The sequence below is a fragment of the Xiphophorus maculatus genome, chromosome 10 (assembly GCF_002775205.1).
Source record: "Xiphophorus maculatus strain JP 163 A chromosome 10, X_maculatus-5.0-male, whole genome shotgun sequence".
NCBI lineage: Eukaryota > Metazoa > Chordata > Actinopteri > Cyprinodontiformes > Poeciliidae > Xiphophorus > Xiphophorus maculatus.
The window spans coordinates 24,434,543-24,456,099 of NC_036452.1; the positions used below are offsets into that span (position 1 = coordinate 24,434,543).

At 38.8% G+C, this 21,557-nt stretch overlaps 1 protein-coding gene across 2 annotated transcripts in view; it reads left to right on the top strand.

The window, feature by feature from the left end:
* Positions 1-406: 406 nt before the first annotated feature.
* Positions 407-21,557, top strand: part of reep3 (receptor accessory protein 3) — a 33,855-nt gene continuing 12,704 nt past the window's right edge. For both annotated transcript variants that reach the window (XM_023340746.1, XM_023340748.1), the window contains exons 1-2: positions 407-738; positions 13,755-13,827. In XM_023340746.1, coding sequence (XP_023196514.1) covers positions 707-738; positions 13,755-13,827 — 105 coding nt within the window. In that variant the 5' untranslated portion in view covers positions 407-706. The remainder of the gene's footprint in view (positions 739-13,754; positions 13,828-21,557) is intronic.

Sequence of the window (21,557 nt, forward strand, 5' to 3'; positions counted from 1 at the left end):
TTCCAGTAAGAAAGAAGGAACTGTAGATGTTCTGTATAGCTGTTAACAATCTAAATATTGACTTTTCAGATGTGAGCAGAGAACTCCTAAAACCTAAGAAAAATGTCTCAAATTTATTCAAACGTGATGAAGTTACATAAAATGACACCTGTGTCGACATTTTGTCTTGACTGTGCTTTTTAAACGTCTCTAGGTAATAGTAAAGCTGAAAACACAATAAACCCGTCTAAGAGAATCGGACCAATCAGAGCACATAAAGCTCATCTTCAAAATCTTCCGCTTCAATCATTCAGCGGAGAAAGAGTGACCAACCAATGGCGATGAGTATTCTTTGTAAACATGTTCCGCTGGCCAATGAAATGCACGGAAACTTCTTCTCTTCCTGTTTACGTCAGAATCTCCGAGCTCCATCTGTATTGCTGTGGTGTCAGGAACTGGGCAGAGAAGTGGAGGCGAAGGAAGAACAGTCAGAAACAGCCATTGCGCTCCTCTTGGATATGTATTTAATCACCAGGTTATGACTACAGGGAGTGACCAGTGAGATCCGCGGTGGTTTCAACGGCCTGGATGCCTGCTGTTCTTTGATATGGCTAAGTTCTGCTGGATCTGATCGTCGAAGTTTTGGCCGAAGAAGTTCTGACAATAGACCTTGTATCGGTGCTATCTTCCTGCTCTGACACATCTTCACCCAGCAAAGGCAGAGGTCATGGTGTCTTGGATCATTTCCAGAAGCGTCGTGTAAGTACTAACGTGGCTCACAACTCCTGACTGAGTTTAGCTTTAAGTTAGTTTAACCCAATACTGGTAATAGCTAGGTTAGCTAACCTGTTGTCCTAGTTACGTCAGGTTCCGAACTAAAACTTTCTCATTCTTGTAACGTAGTGAAATTTTTGTCAACAGCACGCGATTTTGTTTATGCTGTAAGATTATTAGTGGCTATATTAGGTGATATGGAACTTGTAGGGCCCTGTGCTGGCTGGTCTGAGGACCAGGAACTTCATGCTAACGCTGCGTGTGACCCTCAGCCACCAGGGCTGACGGTGAGTCACACTCGGAGCACCTTTTGTTCACTCTTGAAGACTTTACGTGTTAAATCAGAACAGTTTGTAAACCCTGCCTAGCTTCATATGGCAAACGTGATGTGTTCAGGTACCGTGATGGTTTTCGTCGGATTTTGTTTGCTCACAGCCCAGCAAACTGACCTGCCAGTTTGATTTTCTGTACCTTGTTCAAAGTCATTCTAAGAGAAAACAATCAATTAGGCCGTCATTTCGGATGTGCATGCTGAATGTCATTGCGTAGTTTCTTTTCATTTACTGGAATTACGTCACACCAAACCTAACGCTCTAGCAACAAAAAAGTATTTTTCAAGACTTTCAAACTATGTGGGCACTGAAACCGGGACTTAAAACAAAATGTAATTTAATTCAGGTTTTATTTGAAAGAGAAATAAAAACTAGGGGTGCATCGATTTATCGGTGCAATTTTCCTTAATTTTGTTAGATCGGTGATCGGCCGACTTTTACATATGAAGCCGATCTTATCCACTGATCTTATCTAGCTTGGCAAATGTGTAAGAATCAGACCAGCCCACTAAGTTATGTCTGCAAGTTTATAATTAACAATAGTGACTCCGCTTTTCCCAACTCAACAACGTTCTTGTTATATTAAACAACATTTCAGACAAAAAAAAAAAAAAATGGTATCGGCCAAAATCGGCAGGTTAAGCTTTTCAAAAGATCGGTGATCTGTCAGAAAACTGCAATCAGTGCACCCCTAATAAAAACCCTGTCAAATAATGTCACAATCACATATACAGGATAGAGTCAAGATTCAAATTTAAAAATAGTTTATTGATCCCAAAGGGAAATTAAATGTTTTTGTTACTCATTTTAATTTAAATTCTTCAAATAGTTATTGTAGATAGTGACAGTTGTTCGCAGGAAAGATCTCTCGTGGTGGTCTGTATTACAATAAATTTGAAGAAGCCTCTGTTTAGGCCTGTCACGATAGCAAATTTTGCTGAGCGATTAATTGTCTCAAAAAATTATTGCGATAAACGATAATATTGTCTGAAGACCTTTTTACACTGATTTAATGGAAATGACGTAATAATGCATGTGATTTCCTGCCAAAGATAGATACACTTTATTTTCAAAAGAATATTTAACACTGGAATTGATAAACTAAATAAACAAAACAACCAAAAACAAAATGGATTCTCAGTCTCCATTAACAAAAAATGTACTTGATAAAAACTAAACAACATAAAGCCAAAGTGGAAATAAATACTGCATTCAACCAAAAGAGTGCAGATTATGAAGTCTGTATATTATGTTGCCCTTCAGTAATAACTAGATTTAAATAGAGAAGACGGGCACATCGACTACCTGATGCAATAGTTCACACTACATGATTTTTTGCTCCTATTTTTCACCATACAACAATCTTAGACCTTTGGTCTTCCTAAGATTGTGTGGTGTGTTACGGTAGATCCTCGTTGCCGCTCCGATCCAAATCAGGGGTTTTCCCCGACTGGGATCTTAACGCAGCCTGTTGAATGTGACAGGTAGCCAATCAGAAAGCACGGATTCTCCTCAGTGTTTTCTGAGGGGAAATTATGTCGGGGAATCCCAAACAGCTGACATGGCGCAACCCGAAGTCCAGCCGACGTGGAAACAACATTAATGTTTATTCAACATGCAAAGAATATAGAAATGACAAGAGGAGGAGTTGGAGCGAAATTGCTACCGCAGTTGATAAACCCGGTAACTTTTCAGCTGTTCTTCGTTAACGTGACATAAATAGGTTCTAATGATTTTCATTCAGTCAGGACTTTACGCTGACACTAGCCACATGCATTGCAGGTAGATTGTAGTAATGCATTGATTAATACCTGGTTTTAAAATTAGTTAACTGGACTTGTAGCCATTATTTTGTGCCCATTGTTGGACACCACACGGCAGGAACGAACCCGATCAAACAGTTATACCTAGGATTTCTGTCGGCTAATGTGTGGTCTGTCAGGTTTTGAAAATGGGCCGACAATCGGCTGACAGCTCTAAGATCGTGTAGTGTGCACTGGGCTTTACACTAAGGAAATGAGGAAGGGAGGATCAGTGGAGAGCACCGGAGTTGAGCCTTTTTTCATTCGGTGTCATCAACAGAAAGAGAAAAAGGCCGGAAGAGACGATAATGCCGATAATTGAAATGACGTCGATAGTTTTAATTTATCGTACGATTAATCGATTTATCGTTTATCGCGACAGGCCTACCTCTGTTTTTCTAAGGCTGTCTCATGAAGAGGATGGTCAGGGTTGTCCATAATTTTCTTGATTTTTATGAAGAATCCTTCTTTGCGTCATGATCACCAGAAGTTCCAAGTCAGAAAATCAGCATGATTTTCTCCTTGCTGTGACGAGTAGTCAGATCAACTACTAACTGAGTATGAAAACAAAGTCTTTACATTTAAACATTGTAACAATACATTTATGAGCAGATGGCTCATTACTCTGTTGACTGATTTACTAAGATTCAAACAGTCAACGTTCAGATGAGCAGGTAATAATTATCACTAGGCCTGTCGCGATAAACGATAAATCGATTAATCGTACGATAAATTAAAACTATCGACTTCTACAGTATGAGTGTACAGGACGGGTTGCAGTTATCCTAGTTAACAGCAAATCAAAACAAACCTGTTGGTCCAACCTGAACGAGTTTCATGGGTGTTTAGAGATGTGATTGCTCAGAGTGGGTGTTAGCATTAGCTCCTACGTTCTGATGTAATCTGCATTGGTGAAACTAAAGAAAATATTTTCCAAAAATGTTGTCACATAATATACAGTGGAAAGAATAATTATTTGATGGACTGCAGATTTTTCAAGTTTTCCCACCTACAAAGAATGAAGAGCGCTATAATTTTTATAGCTACACCTCAACTGCGTTAGACTGAATAATATTCCAGAAAGTGTTTCTACACTGAGGCCAGCACTCCAAATCACCTCCTTCAGTTGTATTTAGTTCTTGTGAGGGAATCAGTCGTTCCGATCCGTCTGCAGCTCAGGTGTGATGGGTGTTCCAGGCGGTTGACCTCTGTTGGCCCAATAAAACTTTGAGACACAACATGTTTCATACATGTTGTTGAACTTATGTCCTGGAACTCTTATCTGCTTGGCTAATGTCCAGGCTTTGTTCCATGATGCCAGAGGACGAAAGTAATTAATGTTTGTTGAATCTACGGTTAAAAACCAGGACAAAAAAAAAAGAAATGAATACAGGTGTAACTTGAGAAATGCTTAGCAGCATCAGAAGCTGATTAGCACCAAATTTAAAAACATGATTGCAATGTGTATGCATTATATAAATTTGTTGTTACCAATAAAAATCTAGCTATAAAAATAAAAAAAATACATTGAGAGAGTGAGTAAATGTTATTCCATATTCCATATCTTAACTTAGGAATTTTATTAAATGAAATGATCATATTCCAGGTTTTCCCCCAGAAGGCCCGGTGGTCGGGGCACCTTGGCGGAACGCCAGGATTTGGTTTTGAAAGATGTTACATTGACAGGAAACGTAAAATATGTTACCAGAAGACATTGCCGATGATACTTACACCCACAATAATAGTTTTAAAAATACAGTTAAAATAAATAGCAATTATTTGCACTCATGTTAAATCCAAATGAAGCCATCAGTTAGTGGATCTAAAAACATAATGTAATGCTGATCACATTTAGAACCAGCCAAGGCATAAATAAACTAAGAGAATATCAATGTTGTTAAATTTGATTTAATGGTTTCAGGTTAGATAAATTAAAATATTTTAAATTGTTTAACATTTAAATTTAAGATTTTAATGAGCTGGCAAGTTTACTTTGTAGAAGTTCAAAGATAAGGAGCCCTCTAGCGGACAGGGAAATCTTTTTCTTTTGCGTTCCCTCGCAATAATGTACTAATCAGTTCATGTGGCATAATTGAATACTGTAAGCCTTTCTTCATCATATTTTCTGCTATAATATAAGGTTTTCATGAGGTTTTTCCATATATCTTAATATCTTGTTGTGAAATATCTGAAGTTCTATATTTTTTTCTTTAGGACAGAAATGCACCACAAACCTATGATATAAAACACAAACTTTCCAAAAGTAGGAAAGAAAAAAAATACACCCAAACTATATCTGAACTATTATCGCAGAGTAATAAGTCATCTGACAGTTTTAATTGTGTCCCTCTTGTGTTGATAGTCTGAAGGGTTTAAGAGGCAGTTTTCGTGCAGTTCCATCTCAACCTACACAAACAGACATATGCATGTTTATGCATGTTTATTCACTGCATGAACATGCAGTGAATAAATCGATTTTCAATCAATTTTGTGCACCAAAGAGTTAAGAATGAACACTGAGGCTGTTTAAATGTGTATACATGACATATATGTATATATGACATTTGTAACTGTATACAAACCATGTTCCCTGGAGGGCTCCGTACAAAGATCAATCTTCATAGTTAGATTGTTTTGTTACCATAGCAACAATCTGATGCTGTTAGTATTATCTTTGAGTTTTAGTTGTTCAGTAATACATCTCAGTAAATTACAATTACATTTGACTGCTTGGTCAATTAAACTAGGCCCCTCACCCAGATTCCACTAATTCTATGGTAAAATGCTGTTAGTGGTGCTGATGTTTGCAGCAAGAGGGGCCCCTAAATCAAATTCTGCTCAAGGCCTCAATCAACATTGGACTGGCTCTGCATGATGAGCTAGACTCACTGCACTGGCATCTCTACTGCTGGATGTAATGGGACAAACGGGAGATTTAATTTATGTGGCTTTAGTAGCTCTTCCATTTTGTGACTTGAATTTTTAATAAGCACCACAGAAACTGTTTTGGTTGCCCAAACAGTCTATGGGACAAGTTGTTCTGATCTTTGTGCAGCTGTGCAGCAATTTTACCTGACTTTAAGTAGACAAAGCATTTGATATGCATTGCATCGCTGCAAAAAAATAAAATAAAATAAAACAAACCGGCGCGCTCTGCTGGTCACGAGGTGAGCGCCAAAGCTCCTCCACAGACTGAACCACTAATGCACCGGCTAACCAGGAACTCAAACTTTATCACCACAGACACAGAGTCAACATTTTGAGACGTAAACACACATGCAGCACATAATGCTTTGTTCATAAAGATATATCATTCTCACTGCACGTATAGCAGGGGTGGGCAACTCCAGGCCTCCTGCAACTTTTAGATGTATCTTTACTTCAACACGTCTGAGTCAAATAATGAGGTCATTAGCAGGACTCTTGAGAACTTGACTGCACTTAGGAGGTGATTCAGCTATTGGATTCAAGTGTGTTGGACCAGGGAGACATCTAAGAGTTGCAGGACACCAGCACTCGAGGACCAGGATTTCCCATCGCTGACGTATAGCATGGCGGCCCGCCAGGCCTATCATACACTGGGGGAAACCCTGATATTGTGAAAAAGTTCATTAATGTTTGTCACTAATTTCGGAGACTGAAACTCATACAAAATACGATATAGATTTAAGAAGGTTGTTTACGACTTGCTTAGGTTTTTTTATTTTCAAAAGGTGCTCTTAGACTGACAAACGAGCCTCACCAGAACACATCTAATTCACCACACATGACTTTATGTTGGTTATTCTCCCATAAAGGAATTTTCTCTAACTACTCCCATTTGCTTCAGCAGCACTTCAAAAACAATCCACTCAGTGCTTTTAGGGGAGAGTCAAATAATGAAATTCTTATTTGTCAAGTTCAAACCAGATGCTGTGAGCTCAACATGGCAGAGACTGGAACCCTCCCCCATCTCTTCTCCCTCTGAGTGTTTCATTCTGTTTTCTTGTGTTTTTTTTTCTGTTTCCTTCTGCTCCATGCTTCCCTCCCTAAAACTGACTGTTGGTGGTGTTCGATGTCAGGAAACTAGTGAAGCTGACCCGGAGCCCCAAGTCGAGGCCCATCAGAACACACTGGGGCTATTTTTTCAGCTGCATGAAGGGTGGAGATGTGGGCGAGATACAGAAAGATTGAGTTAGTATGAGGTAGGGGCCCCAAGTTTAAAGTTAAGGAGAACAAATTTTTCATACATCTGACATTCTGGTTTGTAGAGTTTAAGAAAGTTTTCAAGCATTTTTTTATTTGTTGTTTTTTTCTGAGGGTTTAAAGAAATGTGCTGCAGTCTTTCTGTGCTGCTGTAACATAGTGACAGTTGGCTGCTGTCGTGTTCAGAGTGCTTCACCAAACATGGGTGTAGCTTTGTAATTATCCTGCAGGAATGTCTGATTCTCTTCATACAGTTACCAAGTCTGCAGGAGCAGATGTAGACAGACTTTGAAGAGGAATACATTTTAAAGACATAAAGTAGTGTATTATAATGACTTTATAATATATTATAACGTCATGTATTGGTCTTCAGGATTTTTGCATGTGGAGAGTTTGCTTTAGGAATAGTCTCCATTTCTTAGAGTCCTCTCTGAGGGTTAAAAAAATCACCAGATTTTTTTTAGCGGCTGAGTTTTATGTCAGTAACCGTTCGACCTACAGACATGCTGCAGGTATGCTCAACAAATCAGGCTTTTCAGAGTTTAGTGTTGGGCTTCCTCCAGAAAACGTTCTAAGCCTGGTGGTCGGGGCACCGGAGCGGTCCACCATGTTTTTGTATTAAAAAAAGTTAAGTTGGCATGAAATGTAAAATATTACACAGTAATTAATTGTGACCATAAGACTTTGCCAACAATGTCTTCCAGTAAACCAGCAAACCAATGTACAAATGTAAAAACAACAAACCAAAAAAATATGTTTGTTTATTGAGAATTACATTGATATTAAATTTGATTTTAGATGATTTAAAAGGTTTTAAATTGTTTAACATTTACATTTAAGATAAAGGAGCTGGCAAGTTTACTTTGCAAAAGTACAAAGAACAATCTTAATAGTCACATTGTTTTGTTACCATAGCTACAATCTGATTCTGTGACTTTAACCTTTGAGTTTGAGTTTTATTTGTTCACAGATACATCTCGACAAATTACAGTTATCACTGCTTGTTTTTTGAGCTCAGCTAATTAAGCTAGACCCCCTCTCCCAGATCCCATTCAGTCTGTATGAAACACTGATAGTGGTGCTGATGTTCTCAGCAGGAAGAGGAACCCATATTCTGCTCATAGAACATTGGACCGGCCTTCATGAGGAGCTAAATCCACTGCACTGGCATCTCTCTGTTGGATGAAAGAGTCAAACGGGACATTTAATTTATAAGGCACTAGTAGAAATCAAGTTTTTCCATTTCATGACTGAATTTTCAGTAAGCGCCACAGAGACGATTTGTTTTAGTTGCCCGGGTTTTATGGGACGTGTTCTTTCTGATTTCCACTCGGCTGCGCGTAGCTACTCTGCCTGAGTGGAGTAGAATAGAGGTAGAGAAGACATTTGATATGGCACAGTTTGATGCATGGTCGTGCTGCAAAAAATAACAAAAAAGCAAAAACCAGCAAGCTGGATGACTACGAGGTGAGCGTGACAGTTCCTCCACAGGCTGAACCACCGTCCCACTAACACACCGGCTGAGTGGGGAACACATACATAAACTTTAATCAAATTTCACTGCAAACACAGAACCACACACTGGGCAGCATGTGAGAAGTAAACGCACACGCCATAAATAGTTCTTTGTTCACAAAGATATATCATTCTCACTCCATGGCACTCTCAATGCTCACCTGTGAAAGCAGGTGAGCAAATAGGTTATATTTGTGGTTTACATTGAGCTTGCGCAACCAGAGGAAGCGCTGTCGCTTTTAAACTTGAAGCCTACCTTGGTGCAGTATGCTCTGAAGAAACATGATCATCACAGTGAGTTAGTATAAATGCCGATACAGGAACAGCTTCTCTTCCACATCATCCAGTTTGAGTGAAAAATGGCGCCGATGCTGTGATTGGTGTGCGCTGCCGGCTTTGTGCCCTGTTCAATGCATCAACTATAAACTAGAGGTGCAAAATTCATTGGCAAACCGATTTCATTAATTTTGGGAGATCAGTGATTGGCCAATATTCATATGTGATGCTGATATTGTCCCCGATCTTATAAGAAATCAACCACAGTCCAGAAAACAGCAATAGATGCACATCTACTAATAACCAGTCTTTCAGGAATGATTCTGCTCTGCCGGTGAAATGCTCAGTGCAGCAAAGATGCAGGTAGTCTTTAAACTATTGTTTTTTCCTCTTTTTTTTAAATAATTAAAACAAGCAACGTTTAGACTGGCTGGGGGGCAACTAAAACCTGGCGACCTGCCAGGCAGAATACACTGGAGGAAAAGACTGTTGTGGGTCTCTGAGATTCTCTCCTGTGCCTGCACCACACTGTAAATTCACAGCACATTCCCATGACAATTCCATGACTAAACTCTATCCAGACATTCTTGGATGAAGTCAGGAAGGAGCAACACGCTAGCACAGCGCCACCGCCAGGCTGGAGGCCTGTGTAACCAGTGCTGCTTCTCCCTCTGGATGGCCACACCACAGTGGTTTGTGTGGGCTCAACATCATGAGTACAAGTGCATGCTGTTTACCACAGCGATCACTACCCTACATCCTACGCTCCATCTGAGTGACACTGATCGCTAATCAAGTCACATTAGCTCATTAATATTCATAAGCACACCAGTTTTTGAATCTGTATAGTCCACTTATCGATTAATCAAATTTTGAATGAGTTGACAATTATCTTAATAATTGATTCATCATGAGTAATCCAACAAATTATTTCAACCCTAATTTAAACATCAATTTGTTCACAAAGGAGAGAGCTTTGAAAGTACTTCTAGAATTGTTTAGCATATTTCTGAGATGTTTCTTTACATTTCTGGACTGAGTCAGAATGCCTCACTACCTTTGGACAAAAACTCACAGTGCCTTGAAATAAGAGTGTAGCACACAGTGAAGACAAGAGCCAGGGAGCTTTGGCAGTCTTTCAGTTTCTATAGCAACAACAGGAAAATAAACTGCTGTGGTTGTGCTCGCATGCTGCTGTGGAGACTTGGGTTTGAGGGAGTATACATGACTAAATATAGTGTGTCTGTGTATTTGGGAAGCTGCTGTTCTTATGGAAGCCGTCCAACTCCAGATTTTTGCCCATATTGTGAGATTTGGTGTTATAAAACAAAGTATGTGTATGTAAATGCTCTGCTAAGGTTGACCTGTTTATTGGTTGGAAGGCTGAATCTGAATGAGGGAATTTTGGCCAGAAAAAGCTATTGCACTATTTCACCGGCACAATGAGAGAAGTTTTTATGTTATTTACAGACTTGTGGAAAAAATGAGGACAACTCATTAAACATTGCTGTCTTTATTAAAAATGTTCCAATATCAAGATCTGTTCTTAATTTTTTTAAATTTATCTCTGAGTAAAAATTGGCATAATTGGTCTTTAAACAAAACTGAGCTTTCTAGCTGAGTAAAAGTTCGAACCCCATAATTACTAGTCTTTTTCTTGACGCCTGCCAGTCTCTGACATCAGTCTGAAGTCAGCTTGTCCCTTTCCTCACTTTCAGATATGAGATGTTTGATTAGTTAATTCTACATTCAGCATCACAATGAGATTAGGAGCTGGACTTTGATTTAATTTCATTACTTTCGTATTTTTACTGGGACATTTTAGGTCACTTTTTTATGGATGGTCTCACATTTTAACCCTAACCCTCTGATACACTCTACATATTGGACTCTGAGGATGAGCTGGCCAGGTCCTGCTGCAGCAAAGCATCTCCAAACAATGACACCCCCACCTCCATGCTTTATTGGACTGCTATATTTGATTTATACCAAACATATCCTATGTTCTGGTGTCCAGATGGTTACATTTAGATTCATCTGTCCAAAGACTATTATTCCAGAGACCCTGGTCCTTGTCTATGTTCTGATGAACGTCACTCTGACCTTAACGTTTGCCTTGGACATTCAAAGTTTCCTCCTTACACACCACCCAGGAAGGATCAACTTGTTCAGCTTCTTTATGATTGGACAGATGGACTTTGATTTCAACATTTAAAAGAACTTCCTGTAGGTCCAGTGAAAACATGTTTTTTTGGGGGGGTGGGGGGGCATTTCAGACTTAACCATTCAGTTAAGTTTGACTAAGTTGTTAAGTTTGGCTTGTTCCTTTTTTCAGTGGTTCAAATTTCTTCCACACAGAGAAATATCCAAGTGAATCAATGATTGTCACTACAAACTACGAAGACATTTAGTCTGTTTTATTGGTCAGATGTGTCCAGGACAGGAAAACCAAATACAGGAAGCAGACACTGTGTTCTGTGCAGGAAGAAACATGGAAATTTGAATCCCATCATTCTCAGTTTTCTGGAGACTATTTCAGATAAAGTAATCAAGAGGCATACTGAATGATTTTGAGAAGACATTTTGAAAGATTAATGTATTTGCTTCAGGTTAAAATGTTTCATTTTGTCATTGTAGGTCTGAGTATAGTTAAAATTGAAATGAAAATCTAGTGTGGCCAAATATGTTCTAAAAATAATCACTGTTTCAGGATGTCCTACGTTTTTCACATGACTGGTTGTATTGTTGACAGAGAGAGTAGTCCTTACTGTGTCGTGCTGTAAAATCAGTGAGTTCTTTAGTTCCTTTGATTGCCTTGAATCTTATCACTTGGTTTGGACTGATTAATCTTCCCCAACCTCCTTAATTTTGGGAGATCGCCGGATACATGACAAAGCGATCTTATCTACCGATCTTATCTTCCTCACAAAGTTTTGAAAATCAGCCACTGTCCTCTTCTGCTCTGCAGTGAGATTGCAGACTGACAAACCTGGCCACCAGGACACATCTGCATGTGCCAACTTAGCCACTTGATTGCTATAGTTAGTGACTTTTCAGACAAAAAAATTAGTATTGGTCAATATCGGAACCAACAGGTTAGGCTTTTTAAAGATCGGTGGTCAAAAAACTACCAGAGTAGCCCTAGATATTACTGAAGCAGTTTGTGTTGTCATACTGTAAGAAATGTTGACGATTTCATCAGGTTTTTTCTCTAGTCTTAAGAAATCTTTGCATTAAGGGGTGAAATCCACATCTCTTTCACTGACTCACAGTAGGGCTATACGTCACACTGTTAAACGCTGCTACAAGTCTCCCAATTGGCTCCTGGAAGTGATCTGAGGAAATCTGTTCCGAAGCCTGAAGTTGGAGGGAAGATGTTGGTGGCTGTTCAGAACAGAACCATTAGCTTGCCTAGCAAAACATTGGCATGTGGTTGATGTGGTTGAACCAAAATTCTGATCAGATTGGCAGCAACTTGGGTTCAAGTTGCCCAGGGACACATCATTTTCCTAGTCAGCCACTGATTGGTTCATTAGCCAAGGGGGCAAGTACAGCGATGAATATTCTTCCAGCGACTGCTCATTCTCTCCTCTAGTCTGTTGCTGCTTTATGCCGAGACAGAGTTGGGTTTGTAATTCTATGATGGATTCCACCACAGCTGCCCTGTTGCCTGGTCCCATGGTGAGCTAAAGTTTGACCTCAACTTCCTGAGGTGACGGGCGGGTGAGAAGCTCTGTGTTGTCTTGTTATCAGCCACTCATGAGATGAGTTGAGTCATTATATTTAGGGGTGCACCGATAAATCGGCCCTGATTTCCTTCATTTTCTGAGATTGCTGTCGGCCAAAATCAGATTTGGCAGGTCAGACCTTTTAAAGATCTGTGTTTGGAGATGTGCAAGAAAACGGCAATCTTTGCACCACTAATTGTTTGGGACTTTAGTAAATTTGGGGACATTGCAAACCAATTTATAACTCAATTCTGGTGAAGTGCCTGGTGAGCAGACCCTGTGCTTCCTCTACAGATATCTGCTGCTCTTTTACCCCCTTCCCAAAAACGTCCAGAAGTTATCCTGCTGTTATCCGTGTCATCTGTGTCTTTCATTCCAGTCAAGAAGAAAAATATAATATAAGGAGACCATTCTGGCTTGGTCCTGGTTTGTGCTCAGTTTAAGTACTTACATGAGTAGAAAATTAAAATTTGACCATCCTTTATTAAATTTTATAAATGATTAAAAACAGATTCATGATGCCGCGTGTAGTCTTAAGGTGCATTATTTTCCAGCAGGAGTCAGAGGTTTTTCCTGCTGAACAGAACCAGGTGCATTGCATTCTCTAGTTTGATCTGCAGAGAAAGCTCTGCTGTGGAAATGGCACAGAATGAACAGAGAGAATGAATGCAAAGAGTAGTTTTTCTTGCTTTGGAACAAAGAAGACACAATGTACACCCTGAGAGAAGGTTTGTGTGTGTGTGTGTGTGTGTGTGTGTGTGGATGGTGGTAGTTTTCTCTCAGCTGTGTTCATGTGGAGTTGATATAAAACACATCTCTGTCAGATTCTGACTCTGCAGTAACTCATTTTTTCTTTATTACTGGAGGACCTGTCTCCTTTTAGATACTTGCACAATGGCTTGGTCTGGCATTTCTACTAATGGCGTCTGCTTGTTGAGCGCCTGCTCTAGCACTGCACCACACAAATATCATATCCCAACACATTGGGATGTGATATTTGGCCAATAATCAGTCTCTGTTTAACATCTCAAGACTTTAAAGGAAGAGCTGTTCTGATGGGTTTTTTATTTTCAGATTGAAAGAATATTTGATTGATATTTCATTTTTGTTGCCATTATTGACTGACCTCATGAAGTTTTTTCTTTTGTCTCCTTTTTTTCCAGACTCCTGTTTGGGACATTGTATCCTGCATATTACTCCTATAAAGCTGTCAAGACCAAAAATGTTAAGGAATATGTAAGTTCTCAAGCTTTACCTGCATAGCAACCTTTCTGACTGAGTTGATGACATGTACACCGTGTTCCAAATGATTATGGAAGTGATATTTTCTCAGATTTTCTTAAATGGTCAATGCAAATGATGGTCAGTATAATTTTCAAGTCATGAACTATTACAGTATAAATCAAATTTTACTGAACAAAGCTCCCCATGAGAACAGAATTTTTTTCAAAAATAAAAAACTCAAAATGCACTGTTCCAAATGATTATGCACAGCAGATTTTCTAAACATTTTATGGATTATAAAGAACCGCAAATGGTCATTCTTTGAATGTGCAGCATTAAATGGTCACATGTACTAAAATCAAAAGCTATTTCAATCACAAACATCTTAACAGACCAAGTTTCATGTTAACATAGGAGCCCTTTTTGATATCACAGCACAATTCTTGCATCCATTGAACTTGTGAGTTTGTGGAAAGTTTCTGCTAGAATTTCTTGGCAGGATGTCAGAATACCTTCCCAGAGCTGCTGTTTTGATATGAACTGCATCTCACCCTCAGATCTTTTGCTTGAGGAAACTCCAAAGGTTCTCAATAGGGTTGAGGTCAGAGGAGGATGGTGACCACACTTTATCTGTACAAACCCATCTTTGTCCTGAATCAGCCACAAATCTCTTCACAGTACTATAACACTTCAGTTTTTGTTAAATATCTAATGTTTTCATACCTTGTCATACGGCACTACACTATCTGATGATTTTCCAGCAGAGAGATCCTTTCTGTTTCCCATGTTGCTTGAAACCTGTGGCCTGCTTAATAATGTGGAACATCCTTCTTAATTAGATTTCCTTTAATTGAGCTCACCAGACAAACTAATAAATCCAGCTCTCTGAAATTAATTATAATGATTCAAATAACCCTGACACACAATACCATCTATAAATTTAATAGCACAACAAAAAATGTAATCTTTATGACACTTAAATCCAATTTGCATAATAATTTGGAACACTGTATATTTATTTAGCATACCTAAGGTTGGGGACAATACGAGCAGGAGGAATTTTATTTAAACTCTTTGTCAATGGGTTGAATTTGTTATCTCATGAATAAAATACAAATAAGGTGGTAGTTCCACTTTACATGATTTGCTCTCAATAAGCCTCTTGGCTTGGTAGTTGGGCAAAATGGGAGGACATGCAACGTCTATAAAACAACTTCTCCACTAACTGGTTCTGTCCTAGTCTGCCATAGCCAAATTCATCTGCATTAATTCAAATTCAAAGGGGAACCCCTTTGAATTTATTGACCCCGAAGGGGAACTATATAATAAATTAGCAGATTGTTCGCGGCTTTTCTCTGCAGTACAAGGCGCAGCGACTGTGCAGAAGCAATTTGATTTAAGAAATAAAGAAGCAGTTTGATAGACAGCTGAATGCATTCGTTGATTGGCTCATGATTTACGTCACTGCAAACTCCAAACATTTTCCATACAGTATAGCAATGGACCAGCGGACATGCCATCTGCCATCATAGAGCTGTTCAGTGTGGAGGACCATAATTATGAGTTTAATTTGAGCAGTGCCAGGAACACATGCATTAAGCTCTGGCAGCGCTGCTAGCAGCTCATCTCTCTGAAGAATGGGCAGCAATGAAAATATATTCTACTGGAGAGTGACTGGTTTATGATCAGAGATTGTGATTGGCAATATTGTGATATCTTCAATTCTGTGTAGCTCGGCTTTAGCAGTAAAAAGTAATCTGTGAGTAAGATGCATGTTGGTTTGAATAAAATGTCAGATTGCTCTCATTTTGGGAATTTACATTCACTAATCCATCTTCTACAGATAGATTTGAAGCATTTTACCCATTTTAGGGCTCTAACAGTCTGGTTGTCTATCTGGATTAGGCATTACGCAAATAAAATCTTCCCCCAGCTCCATAATCAGGAGACTGGAGCTGTGCTCCCATTTACCAATATAAATCCACCTTCCCTGTTCTATGCACTAAGGTTTCAGTCGAGTTACTTTGCCTGTGGATTAATTAATATGGAAACGCCTCTTTTCCTACCAGAACAACACGAGGTTGTGTTAAACTTTATCAGCCCAGGACTTGTTTAATTTTGTATGTTCCACATCTCTTAGGTATGTTCCCTGTAAAATGCTACTTGACACTTGGATTATTGGAGTCGCAGTAATAATTAGTTTCTTTTGATTGGACTATCCAGACCCTTCACATTATGACTTACTACAGTTAAGTGAAATGGATGGAAAACCACTAAGAAACTACTGATACTTTGCTGTACAATTTTTCAAAACTAGGATTCAAATGCTCTTTTTTAGATGCAATAAAGTCCTCAGGAAACAAAGGATCACAATGCAGAAAACAACATTTATTAAAAGTGTAAGAGTGCAAGGTAATGGTTTCATTCGCTGGCCTATACTATAATAAGCAGCGACAAACACAACCCAGAAAATTGTGTGTACAAAAACAATGAAAAGGAGAAAGATTAAGAGTGTAGCAGTTCAAGCTCCTGCAGGTATGCATAACTTATATACGTACATACTTATGTATGTACTTCAACAGCAATGTGAAATCTACCAATAATATTAATATAAATCGTGTACATGAGGGAGATCTAATTGTGACTTTGTAAAATAATAGTTAGTAAAACTGTTGGCCACAATTCCTGAAGACAGACCAGTTTAGAAAAGTGGAATTGATGATCATACTCAGTTAGTAGTTCAGCAATTTAAAACACAATATTTCAGTGTTGAGATCTACTTGTCAAGAGTTTCTTTTGAGGTTCAGTCTCATAACTCATTTTGTATGTTCACTTTGGCCCCTGACACACAATATCATCTATAAATGATATTGTAGCAGAATAAGCCAAAGTGCTTGTAAAGCTCTCTGTGCATCTGAGAAGGCTGCCACACTGGAGGTATAAACCATTGTAGGTTAGCGAGGCTTTGTCTCTGCTGTTAGCAGCGTCTCCATCATAATGCAGCATGGCAATGAGCACACAGAGTCTTTCTCCATCTTCCGGTTTCTTGGGTGCAGTGGCCCGGTTTGAGCAGTTGACTTTCATATCCTGCGTTGTGGATCTTTGTCTTCTGGAGTGTGTTGCTTGGTGGATATGGTGTTAGCCGTTAGCTTTGATATGCTGCTGTCATACTTGAATTTACTTTCTTTTTTTTTGCCATTTATTGAGAAACATCAACTGAAATGTATTTCTTTAAAGTCCAAAATTATCAATACGGTTTTGGTCACCTTTAATAAGAAGTTATTGCTTTTAAGACAAAAATGTTAACAAACCTGCTGGAGCTCTGAAATATCTGTTTTTACTCCATCTTGGCTCACTGGTGCTCCCGGTTTACAACTTTTGATTGCATTACCTATATCCAACAGAGTGCACATTTAAAAAGATAAAGTACCAGAATGTAATTATAGCGAAATAATCAGCTAATCTGATATAGTCGGCTAATTCAGCGCTGGCCCATTATGTTTGGGCCAGCATTGAATTTCTATAAGACAAAATGAAATATCAGATTTTTTTTGAGTCCATCAGAAACACCATAAATTCACTTAATGGAAATGCCAATTTTGAAAAAAACTCAAGTTTTTCTATAAAAATCTTTTGTGCTAAGATGAAGTGGTTTTTCAACCGTATCATAACATTTCTCTTTGCATCACACGAGTCACATGATCAACAGCTAGATGTCACTCAGGGCGAAGAAGACTACAGGAAGTAGTAGAAGGCTGATGGTTTGTTTTTGTTTTTTGCTGACAATGTGCAGCTGGCTCCACCAGCATCTCACAGTATCACACAGTTCAGAGCAAGTTGTCATTCTAACGTGTTGAATCCATAGCTCTTCTGCAAAATGGCCGACTACAATTTCCCCAAAATGTCACAAACGTAGCTGCTCCCAAGTAGGCGGGGCTTGTCGCTCCAACGCCTAAATAAAACGCTAATGTCTCCTCTGATTGGCTGATAGATGCTGAGCGCCAGCACCATGACTGAATTATGAATGTATCTAATGTGACTCTTTACATCAGTCGCTGCCATGGTTGTTAATGACTTATCGCATAAACAAACTTATTCACGTGTGATTTTAATTTAATTTCTCATTTAGTGGAAGCATTGCGATTGTGAAGATATGTTTTGTGACATCAGCAGAATAGTAACAAAGATTTGCGCACATTTGTAATGGAAATTCAGCTAGTGACAGATGAGACAGGAGTGTTTGTAAGCTCTGTTATGTTAAAGCCCTACTCATCTGTACTGATCTGACTGATGAAGCTGAAGTTGTTATCTGGTTTCCATCTTCTAACAGCACGAAAGCAAAGGGACTATTTCAGAGGTTTTGAAGACATTTGGTCTGCATTGTGTCCTCTCTGTTTTAAAACTAGTCAGATGTGAATGCTGGATACCTTAAAAGGAATTTATGTGAAAACTGCATCACTCTTTCTGAAACGGGTCGTTCTACCTTATACTGATGTCGCTTTAGAAGAAACGGGACGCTCTGAAAAATGCCGCAGGACAGGTTCTGTTTGAACCCAGACTTTGATAGGAACATACATGTAGATATTGGTTTAAAAGCTGAAGCTGGATTCTGTGGAGAGATTGGTGATGCAACTTGTGTCAGTGAGAGTGAAATCCCTGTCGACTGAATTAGAAACACATCCCCAGCTCACCCACAGCAGATCTAAAACCCTAGGTACCACAAGTATCTCTCCTTTCTTCTACATATTTTAGATTTTTGCATTTACTGATTCTTTAAGGTCTCTGCACGCTCCACAAGAATAAAGATGTTTGCTCTCTGTACCAGGGCTGCTAGGAAAATGAAATGGTTCTATTTCTTGTAGGTTGTTCTTGATGTGTCACCTGGTCTCATGTTGTAAAACCACTACTATGTTTGATCAGAAATTTGACGGTGGATTATTTCCTCTAGTCTTATGAGAACTTCCCAGGAAGTCTTCTGTGTTCTTCGTATCACATCAGTTATTTTTTGATTGAGAAGCTGACACTTCTGGTCCATGCAGCTCAGCTGAATGAGCTCTATTATCAAGGTGAAACGTAAGGAGCTTATCGAGTGTTCATATTTCAAAACAGAACCTTGAAATATGAAGGTTTCATATTTCAAGTTACTTCATAACCTTCAAGGTTATGAAGGTTTTTCTGTCTACAATATGGGGTTGTGGGGACCACTGTTTTGGGTTAGGTTTGTGATTGTAAGGGTTAGGCTGTAGAAAATGAATTGAGGTCCATGTAAAGTCCCCACAAGACATGAAAACACAACTGTGTGTGTGTGTGTACGCAGCAGACATCCAGTTCATCATGAGGTCACCTGTTGACTGGTGCAGCTGTCATGCTGCCTCCAGCAGCGCTGTCTGCATGTTGAATTCAGTGTAATGGTATTAGTCTATCAGCGTATAGATTTCTGTGTTGTTTTTGTTCCACTGAGATTGTTAGTCAGCCAACAAAAGGTTTTATAGCAGATGCTATAAAACTCTTCAACAGTCTAATAACTAGCAGAGATGACATTATGATTAATTTCTACCTTGAGTACTAACAGCTAATTTAATGCGGAAGAGATAGACTTGGGTAGATTTGAGTATAGACGAGCATATATAAGAGTTAATGAGTAGTTGTGATGTGGAAAATGGGACTACTGTGAAGGCAGCTGCAATTCAACCACACATACATTCCAATTGACTCTAGTTATCAAATGGAGCACTGAGCTCAGTTTATTATTAAAATTAGTGTAAAAAGCTTTGTGTCTTGGGAAACCCAGCAAATTGCATTGAGTCATTGACTTGCAGCATTCACTCCTCCTGGACCAGCACATAAATAATTGTATCATTGACTTTGCAGCAATACTGAGTATGAATGTAGCGACAGTGGAGAGGAAAAACTCCCCTTTAACAGGAAGAGACCTCTCTGGTACAAGCAGCCATCTGCCGCATCAACTGGGGATTTGAGAAGACGGAGAAGAATGTACAAGAACTGATGCAAAATTATTTTAAAAGTAAAGAATCAAAGGAAAAATTTAATAGCAGGAGAAGGAGAAGGTGTAGTTGATGGCAGCGTTATCTCACACCCAAACAGAACCCCAGACCAGGTGTAGCTTCTATGGGGGGAAACAACTGAGAGGAAACTAAAGTTACCTGTTGAAATAATCCAGTTCACATTGGACAATGTTGGATTACAAGTTTTGAAATAGAAGTGATCTAATTTACTGTAGTTCAGATGGCATAATATATTCTGTGAATTCTATGTTTTGTTGTTTACACATTATAAAACATCAAAGGCCTTATGTAATATGACTATATAGAAAGGCATAAACCGAATTAATCCAGACGTGTGTTCAACGATGTAATCAAACAGATTCATATTGTTTGTTTGTAAGTCATGTAGTACTTAGAAATCTTGCCATTTGGTATGAAATTTAAGCCAAAAGTTGCACACTAAATGGCTATGCGGTTAATTTATTTTAATCCTGAGCTATTCCAATATGATCACTGCTATGTGTAGAATATGCATCAACAGGCATTAAGGTTCACATAAGCCACATTGTGGCAAATTAAGTGATCGGAGTCTACATGAGGATAACATCTTTTTAAACTCCCTCAAATGCAGTTGATTTTTGGAGCCGACTCATCTGGCAATAGGTTGGGCTGTACCAGTCTGGCGTGGTGAAGACAGCTGAGTCACAAGGTCAAGCTCTCAGTTTACCAGTTTATCTATGCATATTAGGGCCACTGTAGATATAAAAAATGAGTATATTTCTGCCAAAAAACCAAAAATAATTAGATTAATCTAAATTTTATTTTTGGAAAAAACTGAAATCTTGAGATTAGCCAAGTTTCTAGAAAAAAAATGTGAATTTCTGAGTTTCAAAAGTCTAAAATTTTTTAAATTTTACAGTTCAAATGTTTTTGTTTTTTCTAGAACTTTCCATCTCAGAATTTTACTCTTGCTGCATTTTGATCCGTTCCATAATTTTTTGGCCTGTTCACAATGTTGTTTTATGTGCAGATTTGCTTACAAATGGTAAGTCTTCTTGTGATTATCACATAATGATGTCACTTTATTTTATGTTTTTGATGGTAAACCATACATGGATTTGATTTTTATGTAGAACAAAAGCCAGGTCACTTTGGTAAACTAAATGGGCCCCGGGTCACTTTGAACCAGAAAAATTGGACCCCGAGGTCAAAAAGGTTAAGAATCCCTGCTCTAGAGGGACTATGTTTCTCGGCTGGCCTTGGAAGGCCTTGAGGAAAACAGATGAATGGATTCATTATGTCACGGTCAAAATATTTGGAAGGTTTTCCAGCTCAGTACAACCCTGTACTGAGGGCTTGGGGTGGAGATCCTATGCTTGAGCTTTTTGGAAACTATAGGTTATGTGGAAAGTAAAAAGGTTAAGGATATTTTGGTAAGTAAAAATATGCCAACAGGGGTTTAAACTTGACCCCTAAAAACAGACAGATTGTAGAATATTCATCCTAATTATTCTGGGATGAATATTTAGGCACTGTGACAAAACATTCTCGTAAACTTCATGCTGGACAAGTATCAGGGGCGCTCTATTTGGTTAGCTGAGGTTTTAGCTTTAGTGAATTCAAGATTGTTTAGAAGAAGGCATGAAACACAAGGCACTTCTGATACAGAAATCTAGGACAACATGTGGCTAATCTGGCAGGAACTGAAGGACAGCTCAAACATGATGGAGCTATGGG